The 20,837-nt window shown below is 34.6% G+C and overlaps 1 protein-coding gene across 2 annotated transcripts in view; it reads left to right on the top strand.

Annotated features, from left to right (window-relative positions):
* Positions 1–20,837, top strand: part of DOK6 (docking protein 6) — a 360,407-nt gene that overhangs the window by 207,082 nt on the left and 132,488 nt on the right. For both annotated transcript variants that reach the window (XM_028102963.2, XM_088019411.1), the window contains exon 5: positions 17,232–17,421. In XM_028102963.2, the coding sequence (XP_027958764.1) occupies positions 17,232–17,421 (190 nt within the window). The remainder of the gene's footprint in view (positions 1–17,231; positions 17,422–20,837) is intronic.

Genomic DNA, 20,837 nt, shown 5'->3' with positions numbered 1-20,837 from the left:
CTCCACTTGGTGAATTTCTCTTTGAGTCCCAAGGCCATAGACAGGGCCATTGCTCCAGGCTCTTCAAATCTGCGTACACTTTCTTTAAAGTGCCTTGAGTTCAGATTAATAACATCTTTCCTCTGGTCCTGGCCCATTGAGGGCTAGTTAAAACTTTTTAAAATAGTCATTCATACCATAGGAGAACATGAAAAGCATAAATCTTGACAGCATATCAGGATTACAGGTTTTACTATTGCTAGCTTAAAAATTTCAGTGTGTGTGTGTGTGTGTGTGTGTGTGTATACACATACTTGCTGGCTAGGAGAGAAACATACACAGATTGACCTACTTGGTTACTTGTATACCCTGATTTTCTCACTCACTAATCAACAGACTTCTCTTATAAATATGATATTTCCGTTGTATGGTCCCTCTGAAATAAATACCAGTGGTTCTCATGGTAAAGACAAAAATGGTCTTTGGCCAAGTTCAGCCCGCACCCTTGGGTCCCATGATTGCTTTAGGGACACACCTGTTCCTAAGACAGTACAGCTGTTCATTTTACTATGTGTAAAGCAAGTACTTATTGCTTTAGCTAGCTAATTAAAGTCTTTCAAAATTAACGTTACCTTTTAAAACTGTCTTTTCATGTCTTTTGATTACTATTACAGACTCTTCAGATATAACACTTCCTAAAACAAATAAAATTCTTCACTTCCTAATACATGTTTGAAATCATTAATATGTACAGATTTGAAAGATTTGTCATTACAGATTCAAGTTTTTTTCTTAAGTTATTTTAGTATTAAATTATATAATGTATTCTTCATCAGAAACATTTTTTTACTATTTTACCAGTGGTGTACTTGGACTTAATTTGGAATTTCTCCTAAGAGATGAGATCCATATGCCTGCAGAATTGATGGCAGAAATGGCATTGTGTGGCTTGGGGTGATCTTGTGGTACCCTATCGTCAAGGAAAGATTCACTGCTCAGGCTTGACCACAGCATTTTTTTTTTTTTTTGGACATTCGGAATTGCTCCTTCTCTAATGTTTTTCTGACTCTTCACAGAGCTTGGTATTATTTGCTCTGAGACCAGCTAAGAATAAACATTTGTGCAAATAATTTTTAAAGGTGTAATGTGTGTTGCTGAGATAAAAGTGGTTATCGATTAAATTCTTCACTCTAATCATCTTTATCTAGTGCTGTCAGCTGCTTTCATACTGACTCAGAATCCCACATGGTATAGGAGAAAGTAAACACACACACACACACACACACACACACACACACACACACAAACTTATTCTTAGACCTCAGATAACATTGCCACAAGAAGTGCATATTAAGTCAACATTTGAACTTTAAATTCTTACAACTTCTAGAATCTTCACATCTTTCCATAATATTTAAGGTAGCCTACACTGACCTTAAAATGTATGGTGTTACAATTAATGGTCATTTATAAAGGATTCACTATACATAATAGCAATTTTAGAAAACAAAGTTACATGTTAATCATTAATAGCAGACGCAAGCATCATAACCAAGAAGGAAGGCACCTGTAGAAAATTCCTGAAATTGTTATTGGAAGCAGATTCAGAGGATATGTCCAGTTTGCTACTGATGCAAGAGATCACCATTTGGAACAAAATGGAAAAGTAACTCAGACTTTACCATGTGGTTAATTCAGAGTCAGATCTGAAAGTTTGGTTTTATCTAGGAACTAGTGTCCCTGCTTATGAATGGACTAGAATTGGTACAAATTTTTACTTTTAGCCTAAGAATGTGTATAACTTTCCTCCAGAACCAAAGCAGTATTCCAGTATTTTTTCTAAATTATTTACCTGGGTTTCCTTAGTAACCATGCTTCTTATATTCTACTCAGACACTCTTGTATGTCATTCACTCATTCAGTATTCACCCATCAAACATTTTTGAGGCTATGATATGCAAGAACTAGGCTGAGGAAATGTAGAATTATAATGGTCATTCCTTTCAAGAAGCTCCTGAAGTAGTGAGGGAGACAAACCCATAAACAAGGTGCTTAGATCATTGTGCTTTAAAATAATGCTGGTTACTTGTCACACAAAATCTCAATAGCACAGACCTTTATCATTCATGCACAGATGGTTGGCCAGGATTCTCCTGACTTAGGCTGGGTGCTGCTGAGATCGGCGCCAAGCTCTATAGGTGTCCATGTCTTCTCCATTATGTCTCTTACCCTCCTTACACTAATGGCTACCCAAGGCATGTTCTCAAAACAAAAAACAGTAGGGCAAGCAAGCAAGCCCAAACTTGCAACACAAATTAAGCCTCTGCATCTGTCATGTCCACTGATATTCCATTGGCCAAAACAAATCCTATGGCCAAACCCAAAATCAGGAGGCCAACAGGACATTCTATCTGGGAGACCATGACATGAGTTGGAACTTATGATCTAATATAGAGAGGAAATGAAGAACTGAGAAAAAAAAATGATCCAATCTACCATCTGAGGTGTAGAAAGTGCATGCTCAAATAAAGGGAAAATCATGTCAGAACAGCCTATCTTCTTTTTTTAAATTATTTTTTATCCTCCAAACAAGCTTTTTCAGTCAGGCAAATCTGCAATTCTTAATGCCCATCAATAGTTAAAGCCAATATTTGCAGAAACTCACTCACATGGAAAATGACCAGTTAATGACAAAACAATGACAACAGTAACAATAAAAGTTTCCCCACATTAAGGATCTTTTCTCCAATTTTTCAAAAATGAGCTGGGGTAAATCATTTTCATTCTTACACACGTTCTTTATAACCATTAAAGAAAAGTTTTCCAAGTTTATTTTTTTGTCCATAGAACAACCATGAGCAAAACCACCTTTTGCTTGGGAAAAAGCCTACACATACCTATATTTAAACTTCTAAAATGACATCCACATACTCTAGTATTTCCCAAAATGAGTTCTAGGAAATTCTACTACTATTACTATGTGCTCTCTGAAATGAGGTTATCAGTGGAGTAAATTTAATACTATATAACACTGTTATGGTTTGAATTGCCCCCTCCCCAAAATAAGATATATCAAAGTCCTAGACTTCAGTCCCTAAGAATGTGATCTTATTGGGAATAGGGTCTTTACAAAGATAACCAAGTTTAAATGAGGTCATTATAATGACCCCTAATCCAATAAACCTACAATATATCCATATAAAACGGGGAAATTTGGACACAGAGACAGACATGCACAGAGGGAAGATGATGTGAAGACACAAGCATGCGGACTGCAGTGATGCATCTACAAGCCAAGGAAGGCTGAATATTGCCAGAAAACACCATGAGCTAGAAGAAGTGAGATGGATTCTCCTCCTAGAGCTTCCAGAGAGGTCATGGCCTTGCCAACACCTTGATTTCAGATTTTTAACCTCTAGAACTATGAGATGTTAAATTTATGTTGCTTTAAGCCACCCAGTTTGTGGTACTTTGTTACAGTAGCTCTAGGAAACTAAAACCAACTCTGTATAGTGATCACAACATACATCAACAGAGTAAAGTTATTGAGGTGTCCTATAGTAAAGACCTTGTTTAGGTTTATATAATGTAACTTTTCCCAAACTCAATTTTCTATGTGTCTCTTTCTACGCATAACACTTGTTCATACCCTGTAGAACTTACCTTCCATGAAACACATCTGAAAATGCCAGTATAGCCAACAGAGGTGATTATCTACAGGGAAAACTGAAAAGTGAAGATGATGGGAACAGCCACCCCATCAGGAATAAGATAACATTCGTGAATGCAACACAAAGTCTTGAACAGGTTACACTCTTTGCCTAGCCTTGTGTTGCATTGCTTTAATTTCACTGATGGTTATTGACACTGCATATAATTAACAAACCTGGTTAAAACACCACTTTCCCCATTTGATGGTCTTCAACATGCACTACAATGGAATAAATGTCAATACCATATATATTTCTGCCTTTTTTTTGTTTTTTTTTTATTTTTTTATTCCCATATAATGTATTATTTTATTTCTGCTTCTTTTTGCAATAAGTGCTTCAGGCAGTCAAAAATGCTTTAAGTACTTCTTTTACCACATTGCCAAATCAAAATGATCCTTTGTCAGACTGAAACCATGTCATTGCAAAGTGAGATGCATACTGGAAGAACTATCTTGAAACGCCAAAGGACCTGTCATGTTTCTTTTGCCCTGGAAACATTCCCTGTACAAACACAGAGAGAACAAGGATGCAAATTTCAAAAGCATTTTTAATTATGTGAAAGAAGAACTTTTGAGGAGAGAATGTTGAATCCAGAATTACTGGTATTTCCCAGCCTCAGGCAAGAAGAAGAGAGAGACTTTGAAAATAAGTTTTCTGGAGAATAAGAAATAAATGATTTGCCCTTCCCCTTTCCATGGGAGTTTGGGTGGACAGAGACACATGTTTATATCTCCTTATATAAACTGGGGATTTCTTCAAGAGCAAATACTAGAATTTGATTCTCCATATTGGGTTTGATGACAAGCACGGGAAGAATAGTGGGGAGATGTCAGGAGTGCCCAGAAAGGTCTAAGAAGACAAAGAGAGCCTAAACTACCTCAAAACACAGTGTGGCCTAGAAGGGGTGCCCAAGTTCCTATGTGCCCACCCTGGATTCCAGACACTATCTAGGAGCTGAAGTTGCCATATCATGGGAAAGCAGAGTGATGTAACTTCACAGATAAGAGGACTCCCATTTCCTCTGTTGACTCCCGAGACTATATCAGTTCAGCCTAAGATGAAAAGGGGAGGAAGATCCAAGATTGAACTTGAGCACACATCGGGTTAAATGAGACTTCCTTTGACAGAAAATAAATACAAACATACAAAAAAAAGAAAAGAAAACCTTAAATGAATTCAATATATAATAATGAGATTTCACTTTTTTCTAATGAACTATTTTTTCTTGCCACAGTAAAACAAAATAGCCTAGAGCATAAAAGTCCAACATGGAACCTGATAACAAAAGTTGCCAGACAAATTTAGTGTATCATCAAGGTGTATTCCACTTCCAACTCTGGGGTCATCAGCAAGTGACAGAAATTCTCTAAATCTCAGCTTCCTACTCTTGAGAATGATCATGATAGTATGTATCTCATAGGATTGTTGTGAAGATTAAGTAAAACCCAGCATGGGAACCAAGTAGCACAGTGCCTGGCAGGAAAGTCAGTAGGTGTCTGGGATACAGCTGAACATCACCATCACACTCAACATCAGGTGTGTGCTAAGCAAGTAAATTCTGGGTCCCCCCACCCACACCCACCCACAAAGAAAACACTTCTTAGGATGCAGGGCCAGATGTCTATATTTTAACAACCTCAGTGACCCTAATGTGCACTAACATTTGAAAACTTTGGATAATAAACTCAATTATAATTAGCTTCAAAAAATCTACCAGTGATTTTAGGATTTAGTCATTTGACTAAATACAACATCCTTGTATTATCTTCTTAATACCTGTTCACATTGTACTGGTAGCCCCTTTTTACTTCATATGGATTATATGTGGGTTTTTTTTTTTCTTAATCAGCATCATCAGAGATTTACCTATCTGTTAGGCTTCTCTTCATTATGGTTTAAATTGTATTGATTTCTGCTCTCATTCAATATGAGTTGCTTCACAGTTTGGGGTTTAATTGCAGGTTCTTTTTCAAATCTCTTGAAATGGATGTTTGATCATTAATTTTCAGCTTTTCATTTTCCTAATATATTTTGTAAAGCTCTATATTTTTCTCTGAGTACAATTTAAAATTCCAATAGCAACAGTATCTTTCCCAGTGCTCAGGTTATAACAGATGTTAAAATCAGAGGGGAAAGTGTTGTGGGAAATGTTTTTAATTTCCATCTGCCATAAGGAAAAAAAAAATTTTTAAGATTTTATTTCTTTGACAGAGAGAGACACAGCGAGAGAGGGAACCCAGGCAGGGGGAGTGGGAGAGGGAGAAGCAGGCTCCCCGCGGAGCAGGGAGCCCGATGCGGGACTCGATCCCAGGACCCTGGGACCATGACCTGAGCCGAAGGCAGACAGTTCACTGACTGAGCCACCCAGGCGCCCCCATAAGGAAACATTTTTTAATATTATCTCTGATTATAGCATTCATAAATAAAATCTAATATATAATTTAAATCTTTGAACTTCACTGGATAAGAATATTTTAAAAATAATAAAGGAAATAGTTAGGAACCATACAAAATAAAAGCAATATAAGTAAAGCATTAGTAATTTGACAACAAATTGATAATAAAGTTTAACAAGTTATCTTTTATTAAAATGTAGCCTTTCTCGTATTGGGTTAAAAAGAATCTAATTTTTAAAAATGATCTACTTTTATACCACTTACTAGAGATTCAAATTACCCAAACTGACTCACAAAAAAATAGAAAATCTAAAGAGCCCTGTATCCATTAAAGAAATTAAAATTATTAGGGCCCCTGGGTGGCTCAATCAGTAAGCGTCCAACTCTTGATTTTGGCTCAGGTCATGATCTCAAGGTTGTGAGATCAAGCACTATGTCAGGCTCCATGTTGGGTATGGAGCCTTAAGATTCTCTCTCTCTCTCTGCCCCTTCCCCCTTCCTCTCTTAAAAAAAAAAAAAAGAAGTTAAAATTGTTATTATACAACTTCCCATATACAAACCCTACTCCCACATAATTGGAATGTTGAATTCTATCAAGCAGTTAAAGAAGAAACAATAACAATTGTATGCAAACTCTTTCAGAGGAGGAACTCTAGAACTCATCTTATGAGGCCACTATAACCTAGATGCTAAAACCAGGCAAAGTCAATATAAGAAAAGAAAATTACAGACAAATATCTTTCATGTATATAAGTACAAAATCATTTTAAAAATTAGAAAAGGAATATTAAGTATTACATGGAAAGATAATACACTGTGATCAATATTGGTATGTGCCAGAAATGCAAACACTTCCTGAAATCAATCAATATCTTTCACTCTTTTAATAGAGGGAGAAATCATATGATTATTACAGTTGAACCATAAAAAGCATTTGATAAAACACAATATTCATTTATGAAAACAACTCTTAAAAATTTAGGAATAGGATCTCAAACTGATGAAGGACACCAATGAAAATCATTCAGAAAATATAATTTTTGAAGGTTAAGATATTGAATACTTTCCTCAGAAGATTGAGAATAAGACAAAGATATCCTTTCTCATGAATTCTATTCAGTATTCTGCTTATTCTACTTAAAGTTCTGATTTGTGTAATATAACTAGAAAATAAAGTAAAATCATAAAAATTGGTAAAGAATAAGAAACAAAGATAATGTACCTGGAAACTCCTAAGAAATCTGTGAGAAAACAACTATAACTAAGTGAACTCAGTGATGTCTCAGGATAACTATTTAATAGGCAAATATGTGTATGTATGGGCATGTGTGTGTAAACATATAAATTATATATATATAATATATATAGAGATTATATATATATATGCACACTTACATTATATCCATATATATTAAGAGTGAGCAATTACAAAATGAAATACAAAAATATCACTTACAGTACCATCAAAAACCATCACATACTCAGGGATAAAACTGGCAAAGTATATAACCAGATCTCTACACTGAAAATTAAATATTGCTGAGAGAAATTAAAAGATACCTAAATAAATGGAATGATAAACTATGTATTTTATGATTGCAGGAGTCAATTTTGCTAAGATGTCAGTTCTCCTTAATTAACCTATAGATTTGACACATCCCAATAAAAATCCTAGAAGTCAGACATTTTTTCTAGAACTTGATGAGACAATTTCAAAATGCATTTGGAATGAAAAGGCCTAAAAGACTATCCAAACTCTCTTGAAAAGACAGAACCAAATTGGAATGGGTACCCTTTCTAATTTGAGGATTTATTATAACTGACAGCAATCAAGACGGACAATAGACAATAGTCTATGGAACAGAACAGAAAGCAAATGATTCATACATATGAATTAGTAATTTTTGACAAGGTCACCAAAGTCCTCTTTCACAAGCTTATTGGTAATTTCAATGAGAAAAGTAAAATGTCTTTAATAAATAGTTTTAAAGTGACTGGATATCTATAGGGAAAACGATGAACCTCAATCCCTACCTCACACTATTCAAATACCAATTTAAGATGGACGTGACTTTGAAATAGGCCAACATTTCTTTTATAAAGCACTGTAAGCAAATTATAAGAAGAAATAATTTGGACTTCATCAAATTTAAAACTTTGTTCATCAAAAAAGCACCATCAAAAAATTAAAAAGGAAATAAATAAAAATGGAAAGCCACAAACTGGGAATAAATTAGTGATGTGGTGAAGCTGGATGTTCTTAGCTCACAAGAACCTACTAGAACAGGCAAAAATAAGACAATGTTAGAAATCAGATCAGTGGTTGGTTCTGGGGCATTGGCAGCTGGAGAATGGCATAAGGGAAATTTCTGGGGGTCAGAAAATTTGTGTATCTTAATGTGCCTTTGTCAAAACTGAAAGAACATTATAAGTAACATATGAACATTTCATTATGTTTCAGTATAGTTCAGTATACCAGTTAATTGCAAAAAATAAAATGCTAAAACTGCTCTGAAAACTGTAGGAGAATATTAAGCTTCTTTCATTAACATTGGACTTATCACAAAAATTAAAGAAAACCATTTTCCACTTTCTGGACTTACATAAATATTATAAACAAAATAACAATCTGAGATGAAGGCTTGGTCATAAACATGGAACAATTTCTATTATATAGAATTCTCACTGTCAACGCAAGGAACAGTAAACTCAATTTTAAAAAAATTTCTGGCAAAGGATATATATAAATGAATATATAAAATAGATATTTTAATTGGAATATATATTGGTAAGGAACTTCTGGAAATCAATTTGGCATTGTCTGATTCTTAAAAGAATTTATGGCATTTAGTCTAATGATTCAGATTTTAGTGCCCAGCATAAGTTAATAATTAAGGATATTAAAGTGATCCAAAACTTATATATAAGAATAAAGTAAGCCCTATGACTCAATATGAAATGACTGAATTAGTCAGTAAATTGAACTAAAAGTTGATTATTTTACTGAAGCCGAATTTATATTAGACAAAATTTGGCTTAACTTTAATATTCATCAAGTAGATAGTTATTCAATAAAATATGGCATAGCTATACAGTGGAATATTATGTATTCATTAAAAATTATACCCCCAAGGAATATTTAACAGCATCTGAAAATTCTTATACAATAATAAGTACAATATAGATGGTTCAATACTTTGTATTTGGTATAATCACAATTGTATGTGAATATATTTGCATATTAAGATACAGTTACTTTAACAAAGATGCTCTCTGTAAGGTATAATAGAAGTTAAGTTTATTTTATTTGTTTTTAATGATTTCCTGTATTTGCTAGAGTGAACATGACTTACTTGGAAATGCAGATAAAACTCAGTCAGCAGTCATTTTTTTTGTTAAAAGAAAGGAAAAGAGAAAATTAATTAATTAATTGCTGGGGGATTAAAAAATGTGGCTTTTTAAATTTTTCTTATTTTTAAGTCCTGCCAAGTGATTGAAGAAACGCAAGCATTCCAATTTATAGTAGCCATTGAACAGATGGATCTGGCAACTGAATTTATTGCTGTTGCCACATTATAATAAAATAAATTTTAACAAATTTCAGTACCATCATAGAAATGAAGTCACAATTCCTGAAGATTTCCACACATTTTGATGAGTATAAATCATGCTTTGTTTCATTGCTGGTATAACTGAATTATACAGATATCAGAATGTATCTGAATGTGCAAATATCTGCTTCCTCCGTGTGGCCCCATTTCCAAAGCTGCTGAAATTGAAGGCTGACCACTGCAATATCCTAATATTAGGGAAATTTAGAGATAAGAATATAAGGTTTGGGATGATCTTGAAACACCTATTATTATCTGAGTAATATCTGGTTCTGTTTAATTCCTTGACACTTCATATAACTGTCAAAAACAAGGCAAATTTTCAGTTTGTTTCCTGAGATTAAGAATTCCTCATATCAGTGAGATCATATGATACATGTCTTTCTCTGATTGACTTATTTCAGTCAGCATAACACCCTCCAGTTCCATCCACGTTGTTGCTGGAGTGGTGGGGGGTGGGAGGGATGGGGTTGCTGGGTGATAGACATTGGGGAGGGTATGTGCTATCGTGAGTGCTGTGAATTGTGTAAGACTGATGAATCACAGACCTGTACCTCTGAAACAAATAATACATTATATGTTAAAAAAAAAAAAAAGAAGATAGCAGGAAGGGAAAAATGAAGGGGGGGAATCAGAGGGGGAGACGAACCATGAGAGACTATGGACTCGGAGAAACAAGCTGAGGCTTCTAGAGGGGAGGGGGTGGGGGGATGGGTTAGCCTGGTGATGGGTATTAAAGAGGGCACGTTCTGCACGGAGCACTGGGTGTTATATGCAAACAATGAATCATGGAACACTACATCAAATAAATAAATAAATAAATAAATAAATAAATAAATAAATAAATAACAAAACAAACAAAAAAAACAAGGCGAATTGTAACGATGGGGTGAACCTAGCATCCAAACTGAGATGAATACTCAGTAATAAATTCCATACTCCAGAGTGTATCATAAGTTTCTCAAATACCAGATTCTTGTGGATTTATTCATTAATGCTTAATTTTAGACCAGTGGCTCTGGTCCTGGGACTAAATAATATTTAGTGAACTATTTATTAGCTCAGTGTTAATATTGAAATTCCATGTTTTGAATTGATACGTAATAACTGTTAAATATAGAGCAGAGAATGGGACTTTCTTGCTCTTTCAAAAACGTACTGCAGCCCAGAGCAATGGGTGATGGCTGAAAAGCACCATGAAATTCTAAAGATCAGGCTGGATGATTAATTCAAGAGAAGTCTTTGAAGGCGTTTCATAGGAAAAGGGGAGGAAGGAGGGATGCATCCCCTCCCAAGCATGATGAAAGAGGAGAGGCAAGAGAACTCCTCATAGAATTTGGATTGTTTGCCAGATCAGGAGATTGACCTCTCATCCTGCCCACGCTGATGGAGCCGTGCAATCATGGAGTCCTGCCTGGCTGGTACCACAGCAGTGTGCGAGAGAGTGTGGGGGAAGCTTGAGTCTAGAGATGCAGTGGTTTCTGTTTCCACTATGATAAATCTGAGGGCAGGATGCAAGATACAGGCTACAGCTGTTCATGATAGCCAAATAAGAAGATAAAGGTCAACAACTAGATTAGATACATTTCCACATTTGATGAGACAACAAAGTTTGGATCTTTTAATGAACCAGCTTCAGTAATAAATTTAATTTAAACAAATGTTTTACATAAATAGTGACTTTCCTGATCACACTTTGGGAAAAAAAACAATTGAATACTCTTGCCGTAAGAAAATCTCAGTTAAATATTTAAAGTTATTTTGTAAAAAAAAAAAATAAATAAGTAAATAAAGTTTTTTGAACAGTAAGTTGCATATACAGTGAGTTTTACTTTATGGAATCACTGGTTGATAGAAACAACTAAGTGAAATTGAAAGTTATAAATAAATTAACTAATTGGTGGTAGCTATTACTAATCATTACAAAACCAAATTTTATATATGTAATTATTTTATATATATATTATATGTAATTATTAATTTTCTTTGAGTTATTTAATTTAATAATACCTACACATTTTCATTAATGAACTTCAACAAATATTTAAGCTTGTATTCTCTGGAAGACCCTGGAATTGAAATTCAGAACATGATGATGTCACCAACGAGCTAAAGAATGCCTTTCTTTTCATGGGGCTTCTCCTTTTGAGCTACACTTGGATTTTAAAAGGAAGAGAAAGAAAAAGTATAGGCATTCACACCCACTTACCTGAAGTTACTATAAAATTTAAACCTACTATTAAATTTATAACCTCTCCCTGTGGAACACCTGATGGTCTTTAATATTTATGGATCTCTTGGTTTCCAAATATTTAGGCATAATACTTAGTTCCATGTTCCATCTTTTTTGTTTTTGACCCAAGATTCAAGTCCATAACTTCTGAAGTAACTGGAGAAGTGGAATGGTTAGAGGGAGTATGAGTGTTCAGCAATTAGCTGACAATTAAAACTTACCAGAACCCTTCTTTGAAAAAAAGGAATGAATTGGCGTCCAATCTACATTCCCCAAATTTATTCTAAATAACTAAGATACAAAAGATGCATTTTATGTTCATGTAGTCACAATGCACTGAATGTTCACTATGTGCTAAATGCACAAAATTATTTAATACATAAATTCCAAAAGCCGGTATTTTAAAAAATACTCTAATAATTATAAGTGAGCAAATGTATTTGTTTTTAGTATGGCTCTTTCTTTAAAACCAGTTTTCCCTCTGCACTGTTAAAAGATGGAAATTATTAAGAAACTGGTCAAAGAGCTCATCATCCTTTTGTGTTCTGCTTATTTATTTCTACTCACTAGATGATGTTTCATTTCATGTTAGAAACTGCATCTCTGATCTTCTGCTTTCTGCAACCCCTACATGTTCCACTTGTCCCCACCTGTCAGGCTCAAGCTCATAGCTATATTTGGATTGTTCCTGCCCTAAACCAGATCTATTTAAAACATCATTGGCTGAGAAAGGAAGGTTTCGGTCCTTCTCAGGGCTGATGACCCATTCAATCTCCAAACATCACCTGGGGTCTCACTCTGCCTTTTCCAAGACCATTTCTTCGGAGTGTAGCTACCCTTTCTTGCCAAACTTTGTCCAATTCAATTTGACCAAACCTTGTTTTGTAATCCCCTTGAGACTGTTCTTGTGGTTGTCACCTTAACTCTGGTCCCAGGCCCCCTGCATGGTCTATTCCTTTGGATCTCCTCATCCAACCCTAGAGTAGAAATGCCCTTGTAAACACAACCGCAGAACCAATAATAGTAAGCATCTTCCTTGGACATGATAATTAGTTTTGTAAATATTTCACCTTGCTATTGTTTTTAGCCACTTAAAATAAAATTATGCTTTCTCATATATCAGCCATTGTACAAACCTAAATTTTATCAAAATACAATTTCATGGGTCATGTGTTTGGGATTTTTTTTCACTCTAGAATTCTGTAGTTTATATATGTGAATACATGTTAATCTAATTTTTTACATAACCTTTTCAAAAATTTATTTCTTCACACATTCAGCAGTCTTCACAAGACCTAATATTAGTAGAATTTTTATTCATGTTTCAGGATATTATCATTAATTTTTTTAAAGATTTTATTTATTTAAGAGAGAGAGAGCATGAGCAAAGGGAAGGGGAAGTAGCAGAGGGAGAGGGACAAGCAGACTCCCTGCTGAGTGTGGAGCCCGACGTGGGGCTCGATCCAAGTACCCCAAGATCATGACCTGAGCCAAAGTCAGATCCTTCACCAACTGAGCCACCCAGGTGCCCCTTATTATCGTTATTTAAACAGCTAATTTCTGTGCTTGCTTTGGCAGCATAAATACTAAACAGCTAGTTTCTTTTCTAATTCTTCTGGGTACTTGGAAATGTGTTGTTTGGTGCTCCTTAACAATGTATTTATTGTTATTGTTGGTTACTTTAAAAGAAAATAATTCGAATATACATACATACTTTGATGAATTGAAAACTTTCATATACCTCCTTTCTTTCTATGCCTCTCACTTCTTTAAAAAAGATTTTATTTATTTATCTGAGAGAGAGAGAAGCAGACTCCCTGATGAGCAGAGAGCCCAATTTGGTGCTGAATCCCAGGACCCTGAGATCATGACCTGGGCCAAAGGCAGAGACTTAGCCAACTGAGCCACCCAGGTGCCCCATGCCTCTCACTTCTTTTGTTCCAATTCACATAAGAACTCTTTCCTGCCAAATCAGTCATGAGTCAGTTGAAATGGGATTACTTTATTTGAGCCAAGATTAAAGGACCGTTTTGAATTAAATGTGCTGGTTTGTTCTACTAGAACATTGCATCACTTTCGAAAGCATCCCTGGTAGCTCCTCTAATGCCCCTAATTCCTTGGCAATACTCTAAAATGAGCTTAGCAAATCAACAGTTCTCAAAGTGTGGTCCCCAGAGCAGCAGCATCAACAACCTCTGGGAACAAGTAGAAATGTAAATTGTCCAGCCCCAGCCCAGACTTACTGGATCAGAAACAATAAGGGTGGAGGACTGCCCAGCAATCTGTGTTTAAACAAGCCCTCCAGGTAACTTTGATGCACACTAACGCTCTCAGTAGTAAAACCGAAGGTAGGCTTTTAAATAAGAAAATGACATGATTAGAGGATGGTTAAAACACCTGCTTCATACAAGCATTTCACAAAGTTAAACATTTTAAAAAGTCATTTCGGGGGAGCCAATTTTAGCTATTCCATATTAAAATGGTCTTTCCAATGGAAACCATAACAAATTTTAATGAAGCAACATATTTTACATTATTAAGGGCATAAAATACTCACAGCAAATGCAGAAACATTTTTTCCATGACAATGGAATCAAAGAAGAATAATTTACTAGATAACTTGAGCTGCCTTCATCCTCTGCTGGATTAAATTAGAATTAGTCTACATGTTAACTGAACCTCAAATCCTTGGAAATTAGCCATTAGGATAAGATGGCTTTTGAAAATTTAAAAATCGAAAATAAAATTTCTTAGAATAATTCCTTTTGTAGGAAGAAAGAAATAGTTTTGAAAGGAAGGTTGGAGCGTTCCAAATCATAACAAGAAGGAGATAATGTGAATTGCTAGGTAAGACTAGGGAAATAGAAGGTAGCAAGAAGGATATGGAAGATACATTTCACCTGCTTTACATAGCCTACAGCTTGCCCTTGGAAGGACTCCCTCCAGACAGGTTATCCAATCTCTTTGTATTTGTTTGTAAACAAACCTCACTATTTTGACATCAAGAGCCCTACATCATGTGAATCTTATTAAATCCAATTCATTATTTTTCTGTTTTTCAGTTCCATGTTTCCTCAATGTCCATTGTGATGATTGTACTTTCTCTGTTTATTTTTTCTACATTTTATCTACTAACATCAGAGCACACAGATATTTCAGTGAAAATGCAATGGTTCTTTTGGGTCCTCTGTAATACCCCTAGGTTATAGGTAATTTACCATGTATCATCCATGTGGAGGACAGGGTCCTCTATGTCAGGGTTATTTTTTTTGCATGTTCTTTTTTCAGTATCAAACTATGGGTGTGAACATCAAGGGTCAGTGCAGCCTTAAACAACACTAAAATGGCTAATGATGTTTATTTCAATATTTTAGAAGAAGTTTTATTTCTTGACATTTTGGCAATGATTCTTTGGTTGCTATCTTCAGACTCTAACTGATGGAGAGGAAGAAATTTAGAAGAATGTTTTACATTCTCCTTTTATAACAAATGTTTTACCTCTGCACAACAGATGCCACTGACATATGAGTACTTCCAACTGTAAAAGCTGAACTTTATCTAGAGGGTCTTGACCAAAGAAAAGAAGATTTCTGTTCAGGCGTTTTCTATATGCAAGGGTCACTTTGTTGGGTCCAACTTTCATTTATACTCTTACATGAGATGAGGCCCCTTTGATTGGCTACCTGTAATCCCACTGGAGTGGGAATTGTGGTGGCAATGTGAGTGATGTCTTTAATGTGAAATATTGAGATTTTACTTGATTGCACACAAGAATTTTAAGATTTATAGAATATATATATACATATATATATACTTTTTATTACAGATAACTAATGGGAGAGTGATCTTTCTTTTCTTCAGATATATAACTTATCTTGTTTTCCTTTCTGTAGGAAATGAATGTGCAATCCATATACATATAGTTTTAGGGGTCAATGATCTAAGTAAAAAATTGAATCATTAGATTATTTTGGTCAAAAATATCTAGACTCTTGAATATAATTATTGTCCATATGGTTACTAAATTTCAAGCTATTATGCTTAAATCCATTTTAACCCTTTTAGAATATGAATTTATTTTTTGGCATCAGCAAAGCAATACTCAGCAAAATACCTGCCACAGAAAAGATTCTGTTATACAGATAATTCCAGCTTAGTACCAGCAAACATTCAGTGTTTAAGATTGTGGCATTATGATGGATGATGGCATATTCCTAAACATATCAATCCTTTTTCAACTGCAGCTGCACCATTATGCCTCCCAAAATCATTAATTCAACAGCACTGCCTTTCAAACATGATTCACAATTAAATTCAAACTCACAAAAATGTATCTGCCAGTAATTCTTAAACTTTTTGTTATCATGACATTATTTTTTAATAATTCCTCAATTCTTGTGGTGCATATTCATCATGGGATATATTTATTTCATTCATATAGTTAACCAATATGTAATAATTACTTACTATAAACTAAGAATATGGTGCTAGGAATGAGGGATATTTTATAGGACACTTTATGGGTCGTATCAAGTTCTTTGCTTCCTGGAAATTATGAACTAACCTCATTTTTTATGAAGTGCATCTAATGCATTTAAATGCGGATCAAGGGCTGCAGAATTTTGCAGTAGCCTTTGAGATACACAAAAAAATATAAAGCAAGGTTTGGAATCATTGCCTAATAATCAGATTTTCAACTCTAGAATATCCAAGAATGAAAGTGGCTGTGTTTTTATTTTGCTTACCAAAACAGTATCTGAAGTCCTACAGAAAGCAGTAATGAATACCTGCAATTATCATATGCTGAATTTGACTGTGAATACAATGTATTTTGAGAGTCAGTCTAAGTGTGCATTAAATACTTTGTAACACAAAGGTAAAATTGAGTAAATTCCTCTTAAATTAAGTAAGACATTCCTTGCAGGAGTTAGGTATATGATATGCATTTAAGATTGTGTGAAGAAGCAGACAGTAAGCATCATTTGTGCAGAGACCTCACTTAGCTTTTACCCTTATGTTTCCATGGTACAATTTAACCATTTCATCTTCATTCTAGAGAATACATGCAACACAGAGTGTAGAATGAGTGAGTGAATGAACTAATGAGCAAAGATATTTTAATTAGCTCATTGTCTCATACATCCAATGGGAAGGGGTAGTGTTTTGCACTATTGATGTTCCCAAGGGACATGGTAATGCGTTCTGAAGGTTGTAGGTAGGTATATAAATTAATACAGTGTTACTATCAAGAGTCAGACCTCTTTTCACTTAATTTGTTCCATTCGTTGTTTCTTTGCAGAGAGATTCAATGTGTATCTTATGCCTACACCAAATCTGGATATTTACGGTGAATGCACAATGCAGATCACTCATGAGAATATCTATCTCTGGGATATCCACAATGCCAAGGTCAAACTGGTGATGTGGCCTCTCAGCTCCCTGAGGAGATATGGACGGGATTCAACGTGGTTTACCTTTGAGTCAGGAAGGTAAGCTCTAAGTGCCACAACAACTAAGGAGGTGGGTGACAAATAGACACCTGAAGGACAGGTTCTGTACACTAGTGCCCAGGGTGATCACTGTTTTGGGAAAGGGTAGAAATCACCAAATATATAATTTCTTCAGATTTTTGTTGATAATCTGAATAAAATGTACTCATTTTATGACAGGTTAATTACACTCTTCAAAACAGTTCAGTCCTTTACACTGGCTTCAAACTAATTTAATAATTATTTTAATCATGCAATATATTATTTTATTATTACAATATTGTATTTTTGGTGTATCCTATAATATGTTCAGTGCAATAGGATTCCCATGAAATTCAACATGTCCTTACTGGCATTATTTTTGTGAGTTTTTAATAAGCAAAAAAAATTGAAAGGAGTTTTATACTAAATTGTTGATATATTACTTTTTAGGTTTCCGATATGTTAATTCAGTATTCATTTATCTAGGTTTCGATGTTAATAACATTAAGTGTAAATGTTAATTCAGAGTGACTGAAGAAATGTTGGCAAATCTATAATATATGAAATGCATAACCCAGATTTTAAATAGGGTATGTCAAAGCAAATACATTGGTTTCTTGGTCATAACATATGGTTGGAATCCATAAATGTCTTAAACAAATGCTTGTTTCATAATCATTATTTACAGACATGAGTTTAGACATGAACTTCAACCAGATAAATGAATGTCTTTGTGCAATGACCCTTTGTGATTTTGTTGTCACTCATCCAAGACAAGACCTACTTAGATTTGGGTATTCTCTATAAGAAATACTTAATGTATCAGTCTTCCCACTGGGAAAATGATTTATACATTCTGAAAATGAATCTGTGGCATTATAAGACAATTATAGTGAAGTTTTGTATACTTGATATAGCAATTTTAGTTTCATAACTTTGTTCTTACAAAACTATTAAATACTTATTCAAGGTCAGGTTCTAATAATATCCATCTAGGTTAGGCCAAGGCTATATGTCTTTCAAAATTTTAAGGAAGAGGGAAAAACCCTGAGCTGAGCTGAAGTAATTTTACCAGTCTGGACCATTTTGCCTAGATAAAACCCTCTCCCACACTGGTTTCTCTAAGAGCCTTCAATTCTATGTTTACTTAGTGGCTGTGAGTTCACTCAACTGTCTATTTTCAGTCCACCTAGAGCCTGACAGTAATAATAGTAATCACATTCTAGATAACTATTAAGAAATAAATATTCTCTTAAGAAAATGAATATTTTTAGGCATATACACTATTTTTAAAATTATATGGTTATTGAAAAGGGATTATAACTTATTCACTGACCTAAGGCTTATGATACATTTTTTTTTTACTGGCCATAAAAATTAGTGTATGTTTGGAAAAAGTGATGGTTTATTTTCATTAGGTAATAACATTATCTCCAGAATTCCCTCCTTTGAATTTTTCTCCTACATATTCCTATTTGTCTTTTTTTTAATATTCATTATTGACATAGAGTGACATAGAGTGATTTGACAGTTCTATGCATGACTCAGTGCTCACCATGATAAATGTGTCACCATTTGTCATCATACGAAGTTATTAGAACATTATTGACTATATTCCCTGTGCTGTACTTTTCACCTCCATGACTCACTTATTTTATTTTATAACTGGAAGTTTGCCTGTTAATCCCCTTCACCTATTTCTCCCATTCCCCTACCCCCTCCTTTTTGTTTGTTCTCTGTATTTATGCATCTGCTTGAGTTTTTTGTTGTTCGTTTGTATTTTTTTTTAGATTCCACATATAAGGGAAATCATTTGGTATTTGTCTATGTCTGACTTACTTCACTTACCATAATACCCTCTAGTTCCATCCATGTTGTTGCAAATGGCAAGATTTCATTCTTTTTTATGGCTGAGTAATATTCCAGTGTGTGTGTGTGTGTGTGTGTGTGTGTGTGTGTGTGTGCGCACATACACACCACATTTTCCTTTTCCACTCATCTGTGATTGGTCCTTTGGGTTGCTACTACATCTTGATTATTATAAGTAATGATCTATTAAATATAGGGGTGCATGCATCTTTTGGAATTAGTGTTTTCATTTTCTTTGGGTAAATACCTAGTGGTGGCATTACTGGATCATATGATATTTCCATTTTTAATTTTTGAGGAACCTCCATATGTTACCTGCCTATTCCCTCATTTCAGAAGTCATCTACTCAGGATTTTATTTTATTTTTTTTAAAGATTTTTATTTATTTGTTTGAGAGAGAAAGCACATGAGAGGGGGGAGGGTCCGAGGGAGAAGCAGACTCCCTGCAGAGCAGGAAGCCCGATGCGGGACTCGATCCCGGGACTCCAGGATCATGACCCGAGCCGGAGGCAGTTGCTTAACCAACTGAGCCACCCAGGCGCCCTACTCAGGATTTTAAATAACAAGTATGGTTTTTTCCTTTTATTTTCTGGTGATTATGTAGAATTTTCACTCCATTTGTACCTGTCCACCAGTTTTTGCCAATTTCTTGTTCCTCCAAAGTCTTTAAGGGGAACATACTGGCTCTTCACAGGTGATTAAATTGATATTCTCGACCAAAACAAACTACCTGATATGCAACTTGTCTTATCTGACAGTCAAAATTAATTGGTCTTCTCTGATCTTTGTAATTTTTAATAACTTGAAGATACATTAAAAAATAAAATATCTCAGAGTAGGTAAGGCCCATAATCCTCAAGGTTTTTCTGTTTTATATTTTTTTTGGTATTTGTTTAGTTTTGTTGTTTTAAGAGATAACTCTTTTCTACATTTTTTTGTTGGTCAGAATAACTTCTTAAAAAAATAAATAATAATATCTAAAAATCACCTTGACACACACTCCTACCTGTCCTGGGAATCAGAGAGAACGAGATTTAGGTCATAGCTCTGTCACTTGTTAATAACTTAGCATGTGCCATTTGACCTGTCTTCCAGTTTTCTTCTTTGTATTAGAAGAATTATAATCTCTACTTCCTAGATAAATATGGAGAGATTGAGTTTGTGAATATAAAGCAGCATATGACACAGTATTGTCACATAATGGGCATTTAAGAAATCATGATTATGTACTTTTCCTCAGAAATTATGTAATTTGTGTTTTTTTCCACTTTCTGAATGAAGTTTCTATTTACCTCTATTTACCTCTATTCTTAGAGAATTCTGTGAAGGTATATTCTTAGCCAAACACTGGAAATGTGAGGAGAGATAAGCCAAGCAAAACGCTTGGGAGAAGTCGGCATTCAAATGCTGGAACGATCATTAGAAACTTGATGTCTAAGACTAAAAACCAGTGTTACCTGTCATGAGTCAGAAATTTGAGATGAAAATGGGACTGGTGCAGCAAGACTGGAGTACAAATAAGGGGAAAATACTGAATGGCTGTCTTTACGCTAACTGGTGCTTG

This window comes from Eumetopias jubatus, unplaced genomic scaffold (assembly GCF_037043125.1).
Source record: "Eumetopias jubatus isolate StellerSeaLion01/CBP00866 unplaced genomic scaffold, mEumJub1_p1.0 scaffold_16, whole genome shotgun sequence".
NCBI classification, from domain to species: domain Eukaryota; kingdom Metazoa; phylum Chordata; class Mammalia; order Carnivora; family Otariidae; genus Eumetopias; species Eumetopias jubatus.
This window is presented reverse-complemented; position numbering and strand designations above follow the sequence as displayed.